Here is a 22757-nt window from a genome sequence, read left to right as displayed (position 1 = left end):
TGTTTGTATGATCAGAAAAAGCTGGAATCTGAAGTCAGGAGCACATTAGTGAAAGTTAATCCTAAATTTAGATTTTCAGTCTTAGATACGTGAAGCTGCTGTTATGGGCAAGACAGCTATTTCAGGGACAAAGAAAAGGGAGAGCAAAAATGATTAAACTACTTCACACATGCATTGTACACATATCTGTTGATTGTGAGTTAAATCATCTTTAAAAAGTGGTTTGGATTCAAGGTCGGGTTGATGGGGCTTAGCAATCTAATTTAGTAGGTGCTGGCCTTACCAACCATAGCAGGCTTGGAACTGAATGACTTTTAAAGGGCCTTTTGAACCCAAGCCATCCTGTGATTGTGTAAGTGTAAATTTTAATGTTCAGTATTAATTTAAAGTAACCAAAGTTGTGTTGGAGTGTTACCGTAGTGCAAATGAGATCTGCATCCAGAGTGTGTTGGGATTCACAGTGTGCTGGGATTTCTTCCATTGTGAGTCACTACAATATAAATAAACAATATTGCTGTTGTTTGAACATGGGAAATTATAGGGCAAGGTAAAAAGGCATAGGGGGAATTTTGGTAGAAATCTTCACGATTCTTAAGATGCTTATTAGTGGTGGAGACAGGGAGGAACAAATAAAGTGTGAAGGTTTCCAAGGTTTTTGTCAGGGAATTTTATGTTTGACTTAGCTCAATACTTAGAAAACTTTCCCTAACTCCTTCTAAGAATTCTTCCCTTTAAAAAAACACAACAAACACATCAAAAAAAAGGTGAAAAACAGCCTTTCATTTTTTGCCTTTTACTGTCTTGAAATCTACGTACATAGTTTTAGTCCTATAGCAAGTATTAGGCTATTGAGGACAGCACAGTTTTTTCTATTCGTGGACATTATATTTTACTATTGAGCATGGAAAACCATTTGCTAAGTCTGAGGCAGAAATAGACTTTTCAGTTCTGCAACCACCATTGGAAAACAATACAGATGGGGTTTAGGGGCAAAAAGTGGAACATGTGGCGTTCTAAAGCTATTTTCTTGTCTTCCAGTTGAATGTGCAGGCTTGGGGCAGGTTACTCTAAGCTTGGAAATTCATCCTTAGCCTTCAAACTTAGCACTATGTCCATAGTTGCAGCAGCATTACTTATTCCCGAACTCCTGTTGGAGCTGCTCTTTAGTTTGCTGTGAAGGAGGTGTTAGGAAGAGAGGCAGGTAAAAGAGCTGAGAATCAGCGGAAGGAAAGGAAGGAGCCAAACAGATGTGGAAGGAGGAGAACTTTCCAGTGGTTTACAGGTGATAGGTTTTTTGCTACCTATTTTTTTTGAACCACTCATTTGTCCTACTGCTATTGTCTGGATCAGAAGTAAAATCAATCACATGAATACACAACTAATTGCAGCCAGTGATGGAATGCATATCCTAAAATCACTTTTTTATTACCCTTGTAAGTTCAGAGCACAATAGAAAAGGGTTGTGCTTCCCTCTCCAATGGTGTAATTTAAATAGTTATTTTGCAAATGAAATAATTGTAAATATGAACCAGATACCTATAAAAATAACAGTAATTGTAGCCAGTACAAGCTTAGTTACTGCTATCATTCAGTTTGTGTGTTTCTGCTTGATTATTGTTGGATCTTATTTTTCTGTTGAGAGAGGACATTTCCTTTAAATGAGAACTTCCTCAAATGCTCCTGAAGTAATGGTAGCATCCCAAAATGAATTCATAAATAATTGTTACTACAACTTTACTGAAATTAGTTTGAGACAGAACTGTAAGGCAGCTGTTCATTGACTTCTTACAGCATTTACAAAGAGCATTCAGCTGTTTCAAGTTTAATGGGGGTAAGGATGTATTTGTTGCTTCTGCCTCGTCACAAGAAAGGAGGATGTTAGAGAAGTTACCAAATACAGAACATTGGAGAGGTGTTGAGAAACAGTAACAGTGCAGTATTTTGAAAGGCAAGGGAGTATTGGTCTATGAAGAGGAAAGTTTCCTCAGAAGCCTCTGTTTTCTGTGGAAAGTTTGCCAGTGTGTTGTTTGAGATTAATTTTATGCTATACAATATAAAATACAGTATGGCATAAAAAGCATCATATCATGAAATAATTATTGAGAATTAAAAACTTCAAACAAATTTATTTCAAAATATGTTTTTGTTTTTCTTTTTAAGAATTGCATGGTTATTAAGAATTTGGTTTTGCTGTAGTGTGTCAGAAGCTGAGCCAGAAAAGTCAAAGCAAGATCTCTGAAGCTCCTGTGACATACAGCCACTGATCCAGTTGTTCTGTTTTTTCTCACTAGTGTGTAGTTGGTGGGTGCAATGCCAGCTTTGCGTCTCAGGGAGGACTTGCCCGTCATGTGCCCACACACTTCAGCCAGCAGAACTCTTCAAAAGTTGCCAGCCAGCCAAAGGCCAAAGAGGAATCTCCATCTAAAGCTGGAATGAATAAAAGAAGAAAACTAAAGAACAAGAGACGGCGATCACTACGTAAGTGTTTCGCACAAGTTCTTGGAAGGTTTGTCTTAGATTGAAAGTTCCTCCTCACTCTGGTGGTTTCTCTGCATATTTGATTCTGGTAGCGGTGGCATTCCTTGTGATGGGAAGGAAACAGCTCCAGATTCTGTTTGTGTTCCGTTTCAGGGTAGATCTCTGTGGGTTAAGGAGAAAGATCCACTTCCCGTGAGCAACAATTGGAGTTGCCAGTTGAAAGAAGGTTTTCATTTCAGAGTCGCTTTTTGTTTACTGACTATATTACTGTTGGAAAGTGTTCTGCGTAGTGCTGATGAGATCTGAAGTTCAGACAGAGATTGCAGCTTCATATAAATTAGAGATAAATGCGTGTTATATAAGCTCTTTTTTGAGCACAACATTTCATTATGTTAATGACAGTTTTATGAGCATAACCAAGATCTAATTTTGGGCGGAATTGACTTGCTATGTTTTTTTAATCTGTCTCCACATAGTTGGTGTTCATTAATTTTATATGAACCAATGTGCTGAGAGGTGTGATGTGTCATTTAAAGTGAAAACTGTTTCCTCTAGCAAGAAATAATCACTTACCCAGTACCTCTTCTAGTCCATTTGGATCTAGTAGCTTGATTCCTGGGTTGTCCTAGCATTAGACTAATAAAATGTCAAATTTCTGTAGAGATTCTAATCTACAGGAATAGTTAGGAAAGATTAGGCAATTGTTAAAATACGTCACTTTGGTTTATAATTGCTTTGGGTGCAACTCTCCACTACCAAACTGACCATTTGCTAGTTGTAAAGTGTTACTGTGACACCTGCATTTTAGAGACACGAAAAAACCCATTTACATTTTTTTCTGCTGGTAAGTCAATGGCTGAAGAAAAAACTACATGAATTTTTACTTGTGGTGCAAAGTCTTTCTTACAGTATTGGAAAGTAGCACAAGATACCTTCTTCTATGAACCACTGAACATTTTAAATCTCATACTGTCCACAGTCTGTCTTCTCCAGAATCTTTCTGTGGCAGAACTTGTAACTGTATCCATCTTTCTCTTCCTGTGAAGAAATACAGTTACCAGTTATTCAAATGGTACTGCAACAATGGATTCACATACTAGTGGTCTTAGGTGATTACTCTTTATCACATGATTGTGATTTATTCTTAATACCCCACCTGTGTTTTAAGGAATTTTATGGAAATTTGTGAAGCAGTGGTCATGTTTCTGCCTTGAATGCAGACAAGCATATCCTGGGAAGTTACAGTGTCCCCTGGAATTCTGAAAAGTTTCCTGAGCCACTGGGTGTGCCTGGGTATTCTTAAAATATATATGAGCAAATTGTGTTGTGAAACACTTCTTAAAAGCAGAGATTTCAAGAATTCCTCTAATTTTGATTCAGCATTTAAAGAATTTAGAAAACTGTTTCTGTCTTTTTCAGAATTTGATTTTCAAAGAGCTTTCTCTTTCACTCTGGAAATCTGTGTAGTTGAGAAGGTTCAAGAAGGGAAGGCTGGTCAGTGAAGGGTTATGGGCTCACTTTGCAGTATCTTTTTTCATCTTAGATGTAATGAGAGAGACATCTTGAGATAATTGCAGGTTCCTAAAGAATTGTTGTGATTTGTTGACTTGTGTTACTCAAAATACAGTTGTCTAAGACTGGTCACTCCAAAATTTTCATTTTCAGAGGTTCCTGAGTTGCATCTTAGCTTGCTTCTCCATACTGATTTTGTTAGGTGGCTGATTTAATGCATCTTAATTCATTTTCGCCCCCGACTATATGCAGAAGTAGTTTTCCAGGTTGGGATTTTATTATTAATTCATAAACATTGTATTATTTGACTTACAAATTTCAATTCAGAGCTTCATAATTAACACTTCAAATCACCTGCTAAGATGTTGTAGTTGTAATAAGAATTTGCTGCAGAATTTATGAATGAATTTATGGCAAAAAATGTAAATAATAAATATTGTGGGGATGTTAAAAACCAGACTGTAGTATTTGAATGGTCTGCTGTCTTGATCAAGTGTTGCACAGGAAGAAAAATGACAGCTGCTTGAGCAATTTCTTATCTTCTTTCCTCTTGAGACAAATGCAATGCTGGCTGTAGACTTTTGCCTTAAGGCAGAAATCATCTCTAACTGAGTTGGGAACTGACTACTGTAATGCATTTCTCCAGAGGGTATGTGACCCAGAAATGTATCCAAAGTTGATGGCATTTTCTGAAAATGCCAAGTATGGGCAGCTTTCCTTTCAAACTCTGTGTGGGTTATTGTTGGTGAAGTGAACGTGACAAAGGGCTGATACAGTTTTGCTTGTCTTTCTGTTTCTTAGCTTGGTTTTAGTTAAAGAATGAAGTGTGCAAGTTTGTGTGTTTTGTCTTTACAAGAAGAATGGGGGAAGGCAAAACCCTTATTTAAGAAGCCAAAATAACACAATTAACATCATTAAGTATTTTCAGTCAAGAGTATATAAAGCTGAGAACCTGGATTTATATTTAGGTATTTTTAAGTGCCCAAAAGGAGAGGTGTTTAACACATGTACCAGGTTCTCTGCAAGTAGGGTTACAAGGACTTAATGAAGTGCATGTAAAACAAAATGCCATTTGATAGTGGACAATCTGTTTAAATCACTTGCAGATAATAATTTGACAAAAACTGCCGATGTTGCACCACAAAACACTTTGTCTCTGGAAAAAAATGTTGTCAGCATGTTCTTTCTACCTCGTAGTTTTGTTAGACCCTGGCTTTTTTTAGAGGTGTAAGTGGATTACTAAATATTTATTGACAATTGATAGCCAGTATATGCTGTGCTCTGAAGCACTCTCATGTATAAATTCTTAATAGTTTAATTACAGCAAATTTATACACTTGCTTCCTCTGTTTTATATCTGAAGGCTAACACCCTTCTGTGAGAGAATGTATAATGAAAAAGGAGACTTCACTGTGGCTATATGTGAAGAGAATACAGTCTTCTAACTTCAACTATAAAGAGAATTTTTACTGTTACTTAATTGGTTTTTTAACATCTTGCCATTTTAAAGTGTTTTCTTTTGTCCTGTCTGTAAACAATGCATGTTCTTATAAGTTTGAAAATCAGCCTTTTATCATAAAGGCTTGTTTCACTGGTGGCACCCTTTTAACTGGTTACATTCATGGTGCAATAGAGATCTTATTTGTCTTAGATATTTTGATGTAGAATAATTCAGGATTAGAGTCCATGGCTTGCTTTCTCTTCTGGATTGCCTTTTTCATGTTCCCTCCTTTATGTAGAGTGGCATTTAGAGCCAAATTTATTGAAAGTGTGTACCTCTAAAATAGGTCACAGTATTGCTATTCTGAAGCTACCTTGAATACAATATTGTCACTTGCTTTTCCACTGCAAAGGTGACACTGTAGTTATTAACAAGCATGATAATCGAGTTCACAGGAGGAACGTAAGAGAGATAAGGAAGCTTACTGTTCATGAAATTTACAGTAAGACTCTGCTAGTTCTGTAGGGCTTGGATTTTCATTTGGTAGGTTATGGTAGGATGATGTTAATCTGCTTGACTTAAGGAATTGATGTGTACTTGGAACTTGTATTATTAAGTAGGAAGGAAGATACTTAAATCCAATTCCTCAAAATAATTTTCAGAGTAAAAATGCATAGAAAATACAACACTAATACCTAGTAAAGAGTAAATAAAATTATTCACACACTTCTGAAAAACTGCACCCTTTCTTCTGAGTTTGCTGAATGTTTTCTACTTTAAATCCTGGAGAAATTTGCTGTATGAAACAGAAAGCAAAAATTTGGGGTTGTTATTTTTCCCCTTCTTTCCATGCTCCCTCCTTTTGTCGCTCACATTTATTTATCAAATATTTATATGCTTGCATCACTGACCACCTGCAGCATGAGCTGTGGTCCTACATTGCCACTTAGAGCGAGACAACACTGCAGTGAGATGATTGCCTAATTGGCAGTGTCCAACTGAGATGGAGCAGGGACAGAACAGAATGTACAGATGAATGCTTACCAACTATCGGCCCCAGGAGTGTAGCAAATGCTAGCTTTAAGTGGAATTTGCAGTTCATTTTGAAATAATGGATGCAGGAATATAGAAGCTGTTTGAAACGAGGACAGCAGAACTTTGAATCACTGTGCAGATTTCAGGGTAATACATAGTTGATAATGTAATACCAATTCCTAGTTTTAATTTTTGTGTTATTTAATAAATTACTACTCTCAAGTAAGGCTTAAAAATGTGAGTATTTTCATTCAGACTTTTTTGCTAATGTAATGGTATTACAGTTTTATATGGTATATTTTAAAACCTTAGTGTGAAATATTTCTAATATGTAAATATGTTATTTTTTTAGTTTTAAGTACTTTTAGTGTAGAATTGATGGACCTTCTTTTACACCCTAAATCAAAATTCAATAATCTTTTTACTGTTCAAGAAATAATTAACTGTAAAAGTCCTTTTCTGAAAGGAAAAGGTCTTTATAATGCCTGCTGGTTTTAGACTGGCTGTAAAATCTCAGATGGATGTTAGTTGTGCTTTACTCATTATAAATTAAAGGATAATATGTGATGCAGTTGGTGTTTCTTGGCTAAAAAATGTTACTAATAGTCAAAGGACATGTACTCAGAAAGAAATGTGCAATAGTGTGGAGTTTTTCACCTGACTATTCAGCATTATTGAAACTTAAACGGGTGAACGTAGTTACATTTTTGGAAATAGCTGTTTCATCCACAGGGAGTGTGTTTTGACCAAACTTGAGTTGAGCTTCTCTTGGAGTAATTTCTCCCTCTCAGTAAAATTAATGTTTGCAGCTCTCTGACAAGGTAGTGCTACTGACATAATGATAAATTATTTACTAATTACACTTCAGACCTATTTACATGCTTGAATGTGTTTGAATGCTTTGAATGTGTTGAACACTAAGGATCTCTTTTCCTTTTTTTCCAGCAAGACCTCATGACTTCTTTGATGCACAAACACTGGATGCTATAAGACATCGAGCCATCTGCTTTAATCTCTCAGCACATATAGAAAGTTTAGGAAAAGGCCACAGTGTTGTATTTCACAGTACTGTAAGTATATATATGATGCATTCTGTTTGTTTACCTTTGTGTCTGAAAAATGTAATCCTTCAGAAAGATTTATGTTTTCCTCTTACTGCTGGAGACATTTAATCAGAATTAAACAATAGTGGCTATTTTATATTGTTGACTTGTCCACTGCTATTAGTAAATGAACTTCTAAGAAGTATTGGTGGTAGTTGTTCTAGCTCACAAATTGAATGGACTGAAACATTTCCTGTCTGATCCACTTGGGGAATATCTAACAGCAGCTTGGTGTGGCAGGAAAAAAATTGGTTCTATCTTCTAAATAAGAATGCAGTTTAGATGGTATTTCCATGTGTGACAATGCTAATTTATCGCAAGAAGTATTTTGGGTGTACAATTGAATATTTAAAGATGCTGATCTGAAATATGTTTTTATTCCCTTTTTTCTCCAGTTTAAAAGATATAATCCTGCATAAATGTATTCCTGTCCCTATTTTTTTATTTTTAAAAACTTACCACCAAAATATCAGTGCTAGAAGGAGGCAAGAACCAAGTGAGGAACTTGTGTTTGCATAGGAAAGACGTCAGTATTAATTTAGAAGCGTTCAAAGCAGGGATAAAGTACTGAATTGGGGTAGAAGGATCAGAAGTTAAAAGAGTTGTATAACCTCAGGTTTTCTTAAGCATATTTGGAGATGAGGATATGTAAAAAGCGGAGGCTTGGCTGAAGAAAAGAAGTAGGAGATGGGAAAAAATGGGGAGGGATGGTTTTTAATTGGTAGAATAGTCCAAACAAGGACTGCAGACTGACATGTCTTCAGCTACAGCTTAATCTTAGTATGGGATTCAAACTCTTGAACCATCAGTCTCTTTCCATAAATAAAAGATTATTTGGTATGCATGAAACTTATTTCACTTTGTTCTGTGAGACTGATGAATGTTCTAAATACCTGTGGGCCTGTATTGGAAATCTTTTCCAAATGATTTCTGCTGAACTTTATGTGCATTGAGCACCAGCTGCAAGTGGAGATTGCAGGTGGTTTAGCTGTTACTGTATTCAAATCTCATTCTAGTTTTCCTGGCCAACGTGGATTCTACAATGCTGTGAGAAAAGCAGATTCTCTTCCAATTCACAGCTTGCTTTAATCCAAAAGGTTATCCAGTCAGTCTACTCAGTTGTGGAAGAACAGCTCTGGCTATTGGAATAATTCGTAAGGAGGTGGAATTAGAGGGAGGAATCTACTCTAAAACTGCTTCAAATTAACTTGAAGGAAGTGGTGAAAATCCTTTTAGCTCATCCGTGCATGCGTCACTCGATGGTAGGAGGTTGATTAGATCTGAAATTGCTTAGACCTCTGTTGTGGGAGAGGTTGTACCAGTGGGAGAACTGCTCTAGGATTCCAGCCCCATGCTGCACTTGGCTGCTGTATTTTGGTGTGCTGGCTTGTGCTGGACATCAGCTTTGTTGATGAGACTCAGCCTAAAATCAGCTTTAAGAAGAAAAGGTAGGCTAGGAGCACTTTTGTGGATGCGTACTGTTACAGTGAGCTAATGACACTTCAGATGCAAGCACTTACTCATTTTGCATCACCTACAAGCATTAGGACACGGAATTTGAGTGGTGACTGACTAAATGGTATAATACGGTCATGTGGTCCACCTTCAGATGGAGAAAAAAAGTGCAATTATCAGAGATACTCATTTGAAAGGAGGAAAATACGAAGATGAAATTGCCTTGCTGTCTGAAAACAGACATAAATGATGTGGCTTTATTGTTTTAAGCAGCATAAGAATAATGCCAGCACAATGCAGTATCTTTCAGGACAGATATTCTAATACAAAGAATTTCTAAGCAGTCACTGTAGATACCTTTCATGCCTCTGAAAAGGCACATCCTTTCATTTATATATACTTTTTTAAACACATCCTTTTCTTTGTAGATGTGGAGAGATTTAGAATGCAGTCATTAAAAAGACCTTTTCAAAAAAAATGTGTTTGCCATCCAGAATACACTTTTGACTTGATTATGGGTTTTTTTCTCCTTGCTTTTTTTAAATTGAGACAAATTCTTTGATTTTAATTGTCTGGATTGTTAGATGGAAGAAGCCAAGCACATCTGGTTAACCTAAGGAACAGATATTACACTGATTAAAAAAATATAACTTATAGGTTACCCTGTCATGCCACCCCCAACCTTTGAAATGGCGTGAATTAATTCTCTAGAATATTTGAACACTAAACTGTTTTTTGGTTTTAGCTCTTTTAGGTATTTCAGTTCTGTGGCCACATGCATTTTAACTAGTTTACATTGTTTTGATATATTGGAACTTTGCAAGACAGTAAATGAATACAGGGAGATGCCTACCAATTTACAGTGAGAAACTGTTTTCTTTTTCCAGAAGAGGTCAGCAAAACTCCACGTCTGATTTGAGACAACTTTGATGCACATTTCCTTTGAATTTCCATTTTGTTTCTGGGACAGTGCATGAAACGTAGAGAGTATAGTAAGAATATTTCCAAATAAAGCTGTATTAGGTATACATCTTCTGGCTGAATTGTGTTTTTCACTTAAAAACTTACATGGACTTAAGTTCTTTGCAAAACAATTTCAAGTCTTCAGAGCACATTTATTGCAGACACAGAGCTTTCAATGAGTATAGCAGTGTGCTTTCTTTGACTGTCTAGTTGGACATGAAGAACTGCAACTTTTGAGCAGGAAATCTGGAATTTGATTTTAATTATGATTTTGTAATCATTATAGGTAATAGCTAAAAGAAAAGAAGATTCTGGCAAAATAAAACTCTTGCTTCATTGGACGCCAGAGGACATGTGAGTATATTGCTAGTGATATGTTTTAAATGGGGAAGGATTTACAGTGGGATCAATGAAGTGTTTGTGCCTTTGAATATTTGAGTTAAAGTTAATATTTTTAAAATGCTTTTCAAAAAGTAATTTAGAAGTTTAGAAATTAATAAACAATGAGTTTATTGATTTTTACCTTCACTTTCAAGTCTTTGGGCTCTAATACCAGTTCAGTTCAATTTGCATCTGTATTTTTAATGCATTTTGTCACAAGTTTCAATTCATCTTGAGAGAAAAAAGCTAAAATATTCTTATAAAATGGGCAGTTTTTGGATTCCTTTTAGGACAGATGGTAGTACTATCTATAACAGCATTCTGAAGTTACTCTTTTTTAAAACTTAAAGATAAGGACAGTTAATTTTATTTTAAGATAAGCATTAAGAAGTATGCAACACTGGGAACATGAAAAATAAATAAAGGAGCAATTTTTTTAAATACTGAGTCCAAAGAGTTTTTTGCTTACGCAAATGAATTCAGTTTTAGAATCCCTGCATTGGAGAAGACAGGTTATTCAGTAATGTTAAGGCATTCCCAATGGAATTTAGATTCAGTTGGTCAGATCAGAGGAATAATGTGATTTATATTGCTGTTTGTTGCATCTTGGTTGGGTTAGATAGGTTAGATAGAGTGTATTTCATGCACTGAATGATGTAGTTTTGAATTACTGAGTATTCAGTTCATCTTGATTATTGCATTTAAGCAGAGGAAATGCCATGGTATCCTGGCACCTGCTGTCAGTCTGTCTTACACTGTCAGGGTACTCAGGCTTCAGAAAGTGGAATGCACTCATGGTGATTCCTTTCCACTCCACTGAGCTGTTTATCAGCCTTTCAGGTGGAGCTGGGAGTAATGATTTAACTTGTACTCTGAGTCCTGTTGAGAAACTATTAGAAGTTCTCCAGTTTATCCATACATTTAGGGTATTTTTCAGGAAAAGTAAATGCAAGTCTTTAAGTTGTTTCTTCTACAAGAGGGAGATAACTTTTAGTGGGTTGGGAGAGTGGGGGTTGTTTCGTTGGTTTTGGTTTTATTTAAGAGCAGAAATTTATTTTTGGTGCCAGTAAATCAGCTTACTGAGTTGTTGTCTCTCTGTGTATTTCAAATAGTCTCTGCATGTGAAAAGTTTTCTTATTTGCTGTTTGCTTCTTGAGCATATAGTTACTACTGAAAATGTCTTCCCAATGGTGGTTGTCCAAAAACTGATTTTTAGCTTTATTTAAAAAACTTGTATGATGTTTTTCCACCTTTCATGATCCGTAAGACTTAGTGAGTAAATGGATTGCCTGCTGGGTTGTTCTCACTCCCCCCTGCCCTGTTGTTTTTTCTTTTTTTTCTTCTACCTTCATCTGAAAAGTTTAACTGGAGAAACTCCTTCTTCTACTGGGTTAGAGGTTCTTGATTTCATTTCATGTTTTGAATAGCTTAACCAAAATTTGAGTTGCAGCTAACTTTCATACAAAGTGAAATCTGCAAAATACAGATTCAGTGAAATAATTTGGAAAAGTCTGTGAAAGTGCATTTGGCTTTGGTCAGAGAAAGAGCTGTTACATTTAGTTTTAAGTGTTGGGCTTCTCAATTTGAAACCTGTGTGAAAAAGTTAAACACCTTAATTACAGTGTAAACTCCTCTCCCAAACTGAAGTTAATCTTTGGCTTCTAGGACATGTAGAAAATTTTAAAAACCCCACCAAAAACCCACAGAAGAAGATAATCAAACAATTAACTTGAGCAAAGTTGGAGCATTTTGCTGTTGAAACCTTTGAGCTTGGAGCAAGCAAATTAGTGTAACTGAAAGCTCAGTGCCTGCAGTGTATTCTGTCCTTTAATTGAAGAGAATCAACTAATTTTATACCCGGTAAAATAAATTTTTTTCAAAGGTCTGGTCGTTTTTTCTGTTACCCATTTTCACCTTAAATTGTTACAGTGGGGAATGTAGTGCCATTTTCATTGTACACTTGGAATATACTTCAGGAATAAGCTAAATTCTGTTCAGTATCTTTTTCAAACTGACAACCTGAAAAGCTAACTATAATGTGTAAAGATTGGCTGCCTTTCCTCACTCCATTGAAGATGCTTTTTAACCAGGGAAATGTGAAATTTGCTTCATATGTACTAGTTTACCATGTAATTTTATGGTAAGAAAAACAGTTGATCTTTTTTGAATATTTTTATTTTATTTATTTGTTCATAGTCTGCCTGATGTGTGGGTAAATGAAAGTGAGCGACATCAGTTAAAAACTAAAGTAGTTCATTTATCAAAACTACCAAAAGATACTGCCTTGCTTCTGGACCCAAACATATACAGGTAACATCTTAACTTTGAAACTTTCTTTACTTGAATGTAATCTTAAGCCTCACTTAACTTTTTGACGTTGGAAAATCAGGATTGCTAATGTATTATACACCAGATCAGGGAGCCTTGGTACTGTAAACGTCCAGGAGTTAAGTTCTGAGGTCTTAAGTTATTTCAGAATTACTTCTTGAACTAAACTCTAGTTACTGAGAAACGGGGAATGTGTGTATTTACCAAGTGTATTTTACTTTTTTGTGCTTGGTGTACAGAAATTCTAGTAAAGGAGGTACATACAGTGGAATCCTGAAAGATCACTTCTGTTAAGATCACATACTGGTTTGTATACCAATTTTTTTAAAGTCCAAATTTATCTTTCCATATTATATTCAGCTGTAATACATGCAGTATTACCTTGAAATTTGTACTTGTATTCAAGTACTGTTATTTTTTTATTACAAGATTCTTTATAGGAGACAAAAGGGAACAATCCATGTTACTTGTCTTTAAGCTACTTTCACATTTCTGGTTTTAGGCCCTCAGATTGGCTTCTAATCCATCTGGTTTCTAATAATTTCCTGATTCTCCTCCCACCCCTTTATTACTGCTCTCCCATGATTGTCAGTACCCACAGTTCTGTGTGTACAGTTTTTAAAGGTAATCTGAAATGCTTAATTCATTCTGAAATTTTGAACATCCATAGAGAGATATTTATGTGATTATATTAAAAATCCATGAAAATGGGTTGTGGAAAGAAAGTTTATCATAACAGAAGTTCAGTGTTCCGATGTTTCTTCCTTAACATCCAGTGACCAAGAGTCTCAAGGAGTAAATAAAACACTAATCTGAGGTCTTTCAATGCAATAAGCCTTTCAGTTCACCTTTAATATTCAGTGTATTTCACTAATCAAATTAATGCAAACTTGCTTTACAATATGAAAACAAATCCTACTGTATTTGCTATCTTTGTAAATGTGTTTTCAATACTTACCTTAGTCTATGATTCATTGATATTAATCGTAAAATCACAAAAATCTTATGGCAAAATTGGATTGTGTTTTAAAGCTGCTTAACACAGTGATTTTTATTATATAACTGAGGTGTTAATAATTTTATATTGATTACCTTTGCCAAGCCTGGTAGGTTAGTTTGCTTTGGGAAAAAAAAACCCTTTTAAGATAAAAATGTAATGATCTCTGGGATTAAGTCCTTGGAGAAAAATTAGCAAACATTTCTATCTCTCCCAAATAAAATTAAGGTCCCTACATGTAATGTTGTACTCTATTTTTAGCAGTATGGATCAGTCTGTGATTGAAATGAGCTTTTGGGACCAGCTGAGGGAGCTTAATGATACAAATTTAAAAACCAAAACTTTGCAAGAGGAAAAGGTAGTTAAAGAAATTCAGTAGCAGCTATTAATGTCATGCTAAAATGTCATGCTTTAATAGAAAATTTGAAATAATTACCTGAAATGTACAGTTCTATGAGATCATCTGAAATGGCTCTTGATTTTAATCAAGTGAAAGTAGATTTTGTATAGTCATGATTTAATAGTATATTCAGCTGACTGCTGTATACATCACTGGGCCTTAATGTAAAGCTGTACCATCTTCTTTTACAGAACAATGCCCCAGAAGAGGTTGAAGAGGTAAAAACCAAGCAAGTGGGGACACCTGCAGTCTTAGTCACTGACAATGGATTTAGAAATAAAGTTGCACATTAGTCAAATCCCATCTTTTTTTCTTTTTATTTTTTTTTCTTTTTTTGTTTTTGTTTTTTTTGTGTTAGAGAAATATTTATGCTTAGTGTAAACATTCTGTGAATGAAGTTGATGCTTCCGTGGAATATATTAATATATTACTGTATATCCACATTTTCATGGAATGGTACAGTGGGAGACTGAGCAAACACTCTTCTGGCAACTTAGTGGAACAACTAAAAGGCTTTGCATGCTTGCTTCTTTAAGCTGCTTTTTTCTTTAGTGAATACAGTAGTCTATATTTGATGAAAAGAAAAAGTAACCATCACCATTTACTCCCAATTCCCAGGAGAACTGTTAACAAGCTATTTGGCTTCCTGTCAATATTAACTAAATCTAACTCATGCCAGACAATAGAACAGCTACCAAGGGATTATCCTGTTGCCCTTTGAGTATGGTGGATAGTAATCATTCGTCATTTGTAATCTTGTGTCCTTTTGCCGATCCCTAAAATATGTTGGATTATGATGTTGAAACAAATGTTGATGGAATGCTTGTCTTTTCCAGTCAACTCTGAATACATATAGTACGGTCTCAAGATGTTAAGAGTGTTGCAGTCTGTCTGACCCCCTTTGCAGGAGTAGTATAGTGTGTTAATCAGATCTGCTTTGATGTGATCCGTATCAATGGACAGGTTTGGAAAAACCTCGATGTAAGCAGTCAGTGTTACTGGTGATTTATTTTGCTTTTTTGACCCTCTAGGATCCCCCTTCACTTGTAAAGTATACTTTATTTGGCCTAATGTTTTCTAGATGTAAAGAAAATGGTATTTTTAAAAAAAAATAATCTAGAAATTCAATCCTTTATGCACCAAAGTTGGCTTTGAAAAGGAAAGTAAAATCATTTTCTTGCTTAATAAGCAAGAAGCCGTGGATTTTTTTTAACTGACAAATAGAGATGCGTCTAACCTGTTAGTCTTTGTATGGAGACAAAAATGTTGCATATAGATAATAGGACATTGCTTGTAAATATTTCAGCAGATTTGTAATATATTTTTATATTATGAAATGTACTGTAGATGTTTTTCTAGAGGCATGAAAGTTAAAATGTATATATTACGGTAGAAATAATATTGAAGGATATTGTAATTCACTAGTGCTGCCAGAAGAATTGTTTAAAAAAAGCACCTTCCTTAACAGTAAAAATCCTTCTTTTACATACCTAAGGGACTATATACTACTGTTAGTATCTGTTGTAAGAACAAAAATACATTGAACATCCTTCCCAGAAATCTTAGAGGGATGAATAGTACCCATAATTAATTCATGGCACTCCTTTCTAATAGTGAACACAGAATTAGTTTTTTCCTTACTGTAGGAAGGAACTAATATGTAAAATTTGTATGGATATATGCAGTCAAACTGCAGAGTTAGTCCTCCTTATTGGGGAGGAATTTACTACAGTGAAACTAATAACCAGCAGTTTTTACACTAAATTTTTATTATTAAATAGATTAAGACTTAAAGTAACCCTTTGGTTGCAGAAGTGAGCATATCCTAATGTAACACAAATGCATTCTGCATTGGTACTGACACGAGTCTTACTTAGCTCCAGTGGGTTAAAAATGTTACTTATATACACAAAAAAATAATCTTATCAACGTATGAAGTGCAGATTAAAAGCACCACTAGTATAAGATGTTCTGGAATGGTTGTTTAATAAGGGTATTATTCATAAAATCTGTAGTGATGTGACTTTATTTTTGGAAAAAAATGCAGTGTTTTGGTTTTTTATTTTTTTGCTTGAGCACTTCACCTACTGCTTTTTCTGTACCTATAAAGTAATCCGTAATCTTTGTTTCTTTTTTTGAATTTGTTATAAAATTGCCAAATAGAAGTGTTTCAGATATAGTTTGTATTTGTATTTTTTTAATTTTATTGCTTCATGAGTTTCTTGTAAGTCATTTATAATTGACAGATGATTGTAGACCTTGCCTGAGTATTTTTTCTAATAAAACAAAGCAAACAAACCTCATAAGCTTCAAAATTGTAAGTTTTCAATGAAGTTTTCAAAAACAAATATAAAAATGACTGTTTCCTCTGTAAGTTGTAACACACACCTTTACAGAATGGGGAACTCATGGATTCAAGTCACATGGTGTTCATGTAAAATGTGGCTTTTCCTGGGTTTGGGAAAAGTATAATCTGGTGTTCTCATGGTAGAGTTTCTGCTTTGGAAGGAAAAATCAGTTTAAATAACAAACATCTGTGAAGAAATGGATACATTGGAGTTAATTAAACTTTTCATAATAGTCAGAAGGTAAGTGGACTTTTGGCTGGTTTTTACCTTGAAGTTATCAAAGTGAATTGCTAAAACTATTTATGCTTGAAAGTTATTTGTATTCTACAAATTTTGGAATTATTTGGCAGTGTTTTGTTTCAAATGCCAGTCCTGTTCTCTAAAGCTCTGCTGCAGTTTTTGTGTGTGCCCCTGGGTAGAGTTCACTTTTGTTGGAATACCAGGTACATGGAACTGGCACAGTGTGCTGGGAGGCACTGATCACTTCGTTCTGAAAATCTTATTCTTACTCTTGAAAAGTGTTTCTGAAATAATTGGCCTCTCCCCTTTTAAGTGATTCCATGTGCTTTGTTTTGGGATGTTTGGGATGTAATATTCAAAGGTTTCTCCCTGTCTTTCTCAAGAACATTTTTTTTAATATTAGGTTTTCCAGACGTTTACAGATTGCATTCCCTCCCAGCTTGAGTGTTTATTTTCTTTGTAGAGAAATGTCAGCTCCTTGAAAGTCACACTTTTCAGGAGTTGCAGTACACACAAATACCGTGTTCAAAATCGCATTCTTTTGGAATGTGTTGGCTTGAATTTTACAGTTTTCTAAAATGGAATAACAGGATTTTTGAGTGAGGGATGGTGTTTTGGGATCGAAGACCAGCTCTGCCTGTTGCTTAAGTGGATGGAAATTCTTGTCTGGGAAAACTTGCTGGCATTTGGGCACAGCACACAGCTGATTGTTTGAAACTAGATCTTACTCTGTTTGCTAAAGCACCTTAATAATCCATTTATTAAAGACACAGCAGGAACAGATCAATATTTTTCTTATACTTACTTTGCATATAATTTTCTCAAATTACTATGGGTCTTCCAGATTTTGGCCAAATTGTGCAATAGGTTGCAGTCTGTTTTTCTTCTGTAGTCCGTGAAGTAATTGTATCAGTCATTTCAATTTGAATTGCACATTAATTCTGGACTAGCTTCATTTGGGAACAAACAGGTGAATTGTGTTCAAACATGCATTGTTTTTAAAAATAGAAATTCTGGTTGATTTCTGTTCTCTTCAGCTTTTCAGTAGCATGTATGAATTAATTAGTGCAGAAAACTGCTGGTTTTAATACTTCAGTCTGAAATTGATGATTTATTTTCACTTAATGCTTTCTTGCCTTGACATTTTAAATTAGTAAATGAACCTATCCTGAGTATTCCTCTTGTCATATTAATGTATGACAAGTACAACAGAAGAAGACAATCGTGTAATAGGAAAGTTGGTTTTAAAAAAGCAGCTGAATCTGTGGCTTCTTTCACCCGTTGGTGTTTATTTATTCCAAGCAAAGGATATTCTGGTAAACTCTGTTGAATCAACTTTTGATAAAAGTTCTGTATTATGTTTTGGAGGAGGGGGGAGATAAGCACCACCTGCACTACTGTTTTGAGCAACGCAAAAACTTGTATTGCAACCTCAAAGTAGTTTAATTTCTAATTTCTGAAATTATTTAAAAATAGATACCAATTCTGATATGTAGCAGCTTACTGTCCTTTTCAGGGGTGATGGCAGAATTGGGAGTCACCTGTTGTTGTTCACAAGGCTCCTGGTGCTGAGCTGTCTTGTTGTTCCTGGAGTGACTCAGCCCGGTAGTTGATGTTATATCTTGGGTGCTGACTTGGAATAAGAAGGGAAGAAAGAGATGCTGGTTGTGAGTTTGGTGGCTGTTAGAAGGTTGGGAGTTCATAATACTGTGCTCAGGTCTAGACTGGAAGGAACAGTGACCTACAGATCTCTTCTAAGGCTCTATGCTTAATTTTTTAATTTTCTGTTTTCCTGTATTTTAAGTCAAAAAGAAAAGCAGTGTTCTGGTCTAGCCTGTTGTTTTGGTCCAGTGCTGTTTTGCTGCCAGCAGTGCAAGTTTCTCATTTCCCCTTCTCTCCCATGTACATCCATGCACTTATCTCTAACTCTTACCCAGAGAAGAGTTTAAATCAGAATCTGTCCAATGTCATAATGTAACTTACAGTGGAGTAAGGAAGTGTAGTTCTAAGAGTAAGGAGAATGAAATTGTGTTGATTGCATACAAAAAGTGGACTGTTTGGGCTGTTGGTTGTCAGCCAGTTACGGATAAATTCAAGTCCTGCAGTTTTTTGTGAAGATTAATACACTGTGATTGATGCTACATTATTTGTTTTTCCTATTTCTAAAACTGGCCCTCTGAACTTTTGTAAATCCTCCTCGGTAGTAAAGTAACAAGTACTAAGTAATATGATAAATCTGTTTATTTCATCTCAAATGAGAGATAATTGCTGATAACATCCCCTTGTCTTGACTTGTGTACAGGAGATTTGAGTCCTGTCTGTTGGATGCTGTTCAAAAGAATTGTCAGATTTTAATACCCTTTTGTCATGATGTTTTGCCTGTGTTTGTAGCCTCAGTGGAGGATGAGAGATCCCCACATAAATTTACTGTGAAGAACCACCTCTAATTTGAGATGGTCAGTAGGCCTTCTGACTAATCAAGGGAAACCAGGGTGAGACTGAGAAAAAGATAAACTTGGAGACCTTATGAAATGATAAAAGAATATGCCTTTGGTCTGTTGGGTCAGCTGCCCTGATTCTGTCATGGGCAACCCCAGCCCACTCCCTGGCGGGGCAGCATGAGAAGCTGACAAGTCCTTGACTTAGTGTAAGCTCTGCCCAGCAAAAAATAAAAGATCAGTGTGATACCAGCACATTTGTCATCCTAAATCCAAAACAGCTCTGTACCAGCTACCAGGAAGAAAATTAACTCCATCCCAGCCGAAACCAGGACATAGTACGAGAAATTTAATGCCCCTGTCCAGGCTCTGAGATCTCATTTTTTCAATGTCATTGCTCAGTCATGTTTTTTGGCTTGTTTCATCTGCATCGTGTCTAAGCTCATGTGGCTCAGTGGGATTTGCACAGACATATGGAGCCTCGTTGACTTTAGGAGGACGTCGTTATGGGTGTTTGACTTGTCTACCTCTGTTCAAATCTTGTCTGAAACCCAGATTGTGAAATCAGGGGGAATGGAACATGATGTTGCTCATGATTCGTTTAAGCCAAAATGCTCAACGTGAGCCACTTAAACGTGTCTAGGCACTGAAATATATGTTTGGATTTACATAATTTCAAGGCCAAAAAATTAGTAAATGTATTGTTTTGGGAGCAAAGCCTTGGAATGTGAGATTAAAGACTGCCCCTAAGCAATAAAAGCATTTTGAACAGTTTTAATTTTTAACACTTTGCAGCTTTTACTTTCTAGTGAGTGTGAGGCAGGGGCTTGGACCTTGCTTGCTTTTTCGTTCTTCATGTCATAAATATTCTCTCCTGGAGCATGGAAAATAAGTCAATTACACTTAAAACTGTTTCTTGTAGAGCAGATGTGTGCATACAGCAACTGTAGCTGAAAGCCCAAGTATTTAATTAGCAGTTGCCTGCAGCTGGATTCTTTCTTTTTAAACAAGTGAGGAGGTAGGAAAGCAGAAGAGGATGTCAGGAGACATTCTGCTGACAGTGAGCAAGTTCATGTGTAATTACTTAAAAAATTTTCCTCTGCCTCTGTGCTTGGAGCCGTCATGTGGTGTTGCTACCTTTTCATTGTGCTGTGCAGTCATCCATGAATTTCGTGTCCTCACTGGTCAGGCACCTGTGCTGCCTCATTCAAGTAACATTTGATGGGGTTGTATGGCCTTAAGAAAGGAGGATCATAGATCTGAAGGGTTTTTAATAATCCTGTGCTCATCTGTTAGTTTTGTTGTAGCTCTTCCCTCTAGAGTTGTTAAGAGTTTGCCATTGATTCGGAGACTGAAGATTTATGTTACAGTCAGAGCTCGGAGTCTGGAAAGACTTTCCTGTATGGATTTGCTGCTGGAGGTGTAACATAGGCTCTATAGGTCAAATCCATGGTGGTGGTAGTTCTTTGTGTGTTTTACATCTCATTGACTAGTTAGAAATAGCTTTTAAAATGGGCAGATGCAGATAAGTGTTTCATGTATGTTGTAAAAATTTCAAAGAGCTGCTTTGTGGGTAAAAGGTGGCATCTGTCTTAAACTAAACTGCATTTCTTGTTGTTCAGAAGTGAATTGCTGTGGAGAAAAGGTGCAAACAAAAGTTTACCTTGGGTGTTGCCTCATCTGGGTAATTACTACAAGCTGTACAAACTGCTCATAGTAGTTACTGATGTATTTATCTCCTTGGACCCCTCTTTTTTTTTTTTTCTTCTTGGCTAAAATATTTGTTAATTATAGTCTTAGAAGGCATTTCATCATTTAGTAACTGTTACATGCATTTCAATGGGAGCTGATTTCAGCAGTAGAGGATTCAAAGATATTTTAAGCTGGAAGACAGTAAATACCAAGTAAATATCAAGGCATGCAGCCACACACTGTGCAGTTTACAGAAAGTACAAATGATGTTCCTGTCCCACCCCACTGTTCTCCCAGGTGCTCAGATCCCATATCACAGTACGTTTCCACTGTGTGTGTGTTTTAGGATCAAATTTAACTTCACAACAGTCTGTAACCAAAAGGTGGCAGCAGCCTACCACACTAAACTGTGCAGAAATTAATACATCACTCAGTGCTGAGGCTGCTGATGGTGTTTAGTTGCTTTTCTAAACCAGCCTCCTTGTGTGCAGTTTGGCTTGTTGATACAAGATGCAGTTGCGTATTAACAATTACCTGCAGCTCTCCTCACTGCTTTTTTGGTTGGTCTGTGTCTCTCAGAGAGAGACACTGCCTTATCTTTTAATAAAACTGACTCCTAAGACTGAAAATCCTTGAAAGAAATATTTTGTTACCTAAGTGCTGAAAAGATTGAGCATTATTACATTTGTAAAATGTGGCTGGGTAATTATGGTGCTTGGGCCCTTCTCTAGTTACCTTTTCTTTCCAGTGATGCCCAAGATTTCACTTTTGACCACCTGATCATTTTCCTAAAGGGCCATGACTGGAATTCTGTATTTTTTGTTCAAGTAGGTTGCATATCACATGTAACTGTTTAGGTAATCAGATTATTGGTGTTTGGGGTTTTTTTTCCCTCCTGAAATGAAAAATTGGGCAATTTCAGCGTGAACTGAAAACAAACAGACCGAAACCAAACAACTTTTATGTTCCTGTAAATTGCAAAGCTTTTTGGAATACTATCTACTTCATGAAAAATGCTGCTGGAATCAGAACCAAGGTTTCTTCTGTATCTGAGTAATCCTTTCACTGAAAATGAATTTTTTGTCCATAAAATGGGTAACCATATACAAGGCAGGATTAAATCAAACTTCCAAAACTCACAGCTGCAGTTGCCCTTACAATTGTCCAGCAGTATTTGTAGAACTCTGAAGAAACCCTTTTTCCCAAAAAAGTGCTGTTACTTGGTTTGCTTTCTGCTGTATTTCTTGAGTGGTGTGAGGTCCCTAATGGCTTTTTGATGCCCAAAACTTGCTGTGCATCTGCTGTTTTGTAGCAGTGACCTACATAAGCTCTATCCTTCAGTAAATGAAGGATGGTGGGGCGTGGTTCTGTTCCCAGTAAGAAAGGGAGTTGGTTTGCATTGCTGCAGGAGTGGTGCAGGATGATGCAGGGAACCCAGAGCTGCTGACATGCCCAGGGAAGTGGGTGAGTCGCCATCCCTGGAAGCGTTCAACAAAACGAGGATGCATTACTTGGGGTCATGGTTTAGTGATGAACGACGCATTGCTGGGTTGACAGTTGGATCTTAGCTATTCCATGGTTCTGTGCTGTGCAGGGTCTCTCTTGCTTATGCTTAAAGCCTGAAATTCAAGCTGACGCCTCAAACACTGTCTTGCATGGCTACATGAGGAAGGACACAGCAGTGGCTAAGCTGTGCCCCACACCTAACCCAGGAACTGCAGACCCTGAGCCTTCTCTCATCCCAAACCCTCTGGCTGGTGCTCTCATTCCATCACTGAGCAGTTGCCTGGAAGGTGGCCAGTTTCTCACCACCCTCTCTGTGGCTTTCTAGGGATTCCAGTAATGTCACTGCCAAGTTTCTGGTGTACTCATGGTTAGTCTTGGGCTCTTTGCAGCTTCAGGTAGAGATCAGTTCACTGTGCGCAGTTGGGTCATACTTTTCCAGT

General features: G+C 36.4%; 1 protein-coding gene across 2 annotated transcripts in view; it reads left to right on the top strand.

Annotated features, from left to right (window-relative positions):
- The window catches only part of AEBP2 (AE binding protein 2), a 43327-nt gene extending 26919 nt beyond the window's left edge, over positions 1-16408 (top strand). Inside the window, exons 4-9 of one of the 2 annotated variants that reach the window (XM_032106182.1) lie at positions 2292-2478; positions 7412-7536; positions 10274-10341; positions 12565-12678; positions 12936-13002; positions 14285-16408. In XM_032106182.1, coding sequence (XP_031962073.1) covers positions 2292-2478; positions 7412-7536; positions 10274-10341; positions 12565-12678; positions 12936-12990 — 549 coding nt within the window. In that variant the 3' untranslated portion in view covers positions 12991-13002; positions 14285-16408. The remainder of the gene's footprint in view (positions 1-2291; positions 2479-7411; positions 7537-10273; positions 10342-12564; positions 12679-12935; positions 13003-14284) is intronic. The other variant, XM_032106184.1, reaches the window with a different exon arrangement.
- The last annotated feature ends 6349 nt before the right edge of the window (positions 16409-22757 follow it).

The sequence above is a fragment of the Corvus moneduloides genome, chromosome 4 (assembly GCF_009650955.1).
Source record: "Corvus moneduloides isolate bCorMon1 chromosome 4, bCorMon1.pri, whole genome shotgun sequence".
In the NCBI taxonomy this organism is placed as follows: Eukaryota; Metazoa; Chordata; class Aves; order Passeriformes; family Corvidae; genus Corvus; species Corvus moneduloides.
Note: the sequence above shows the minus strand (reverse complement) of the source record. Positions and strands in the feature narration are given on the sequence as shown.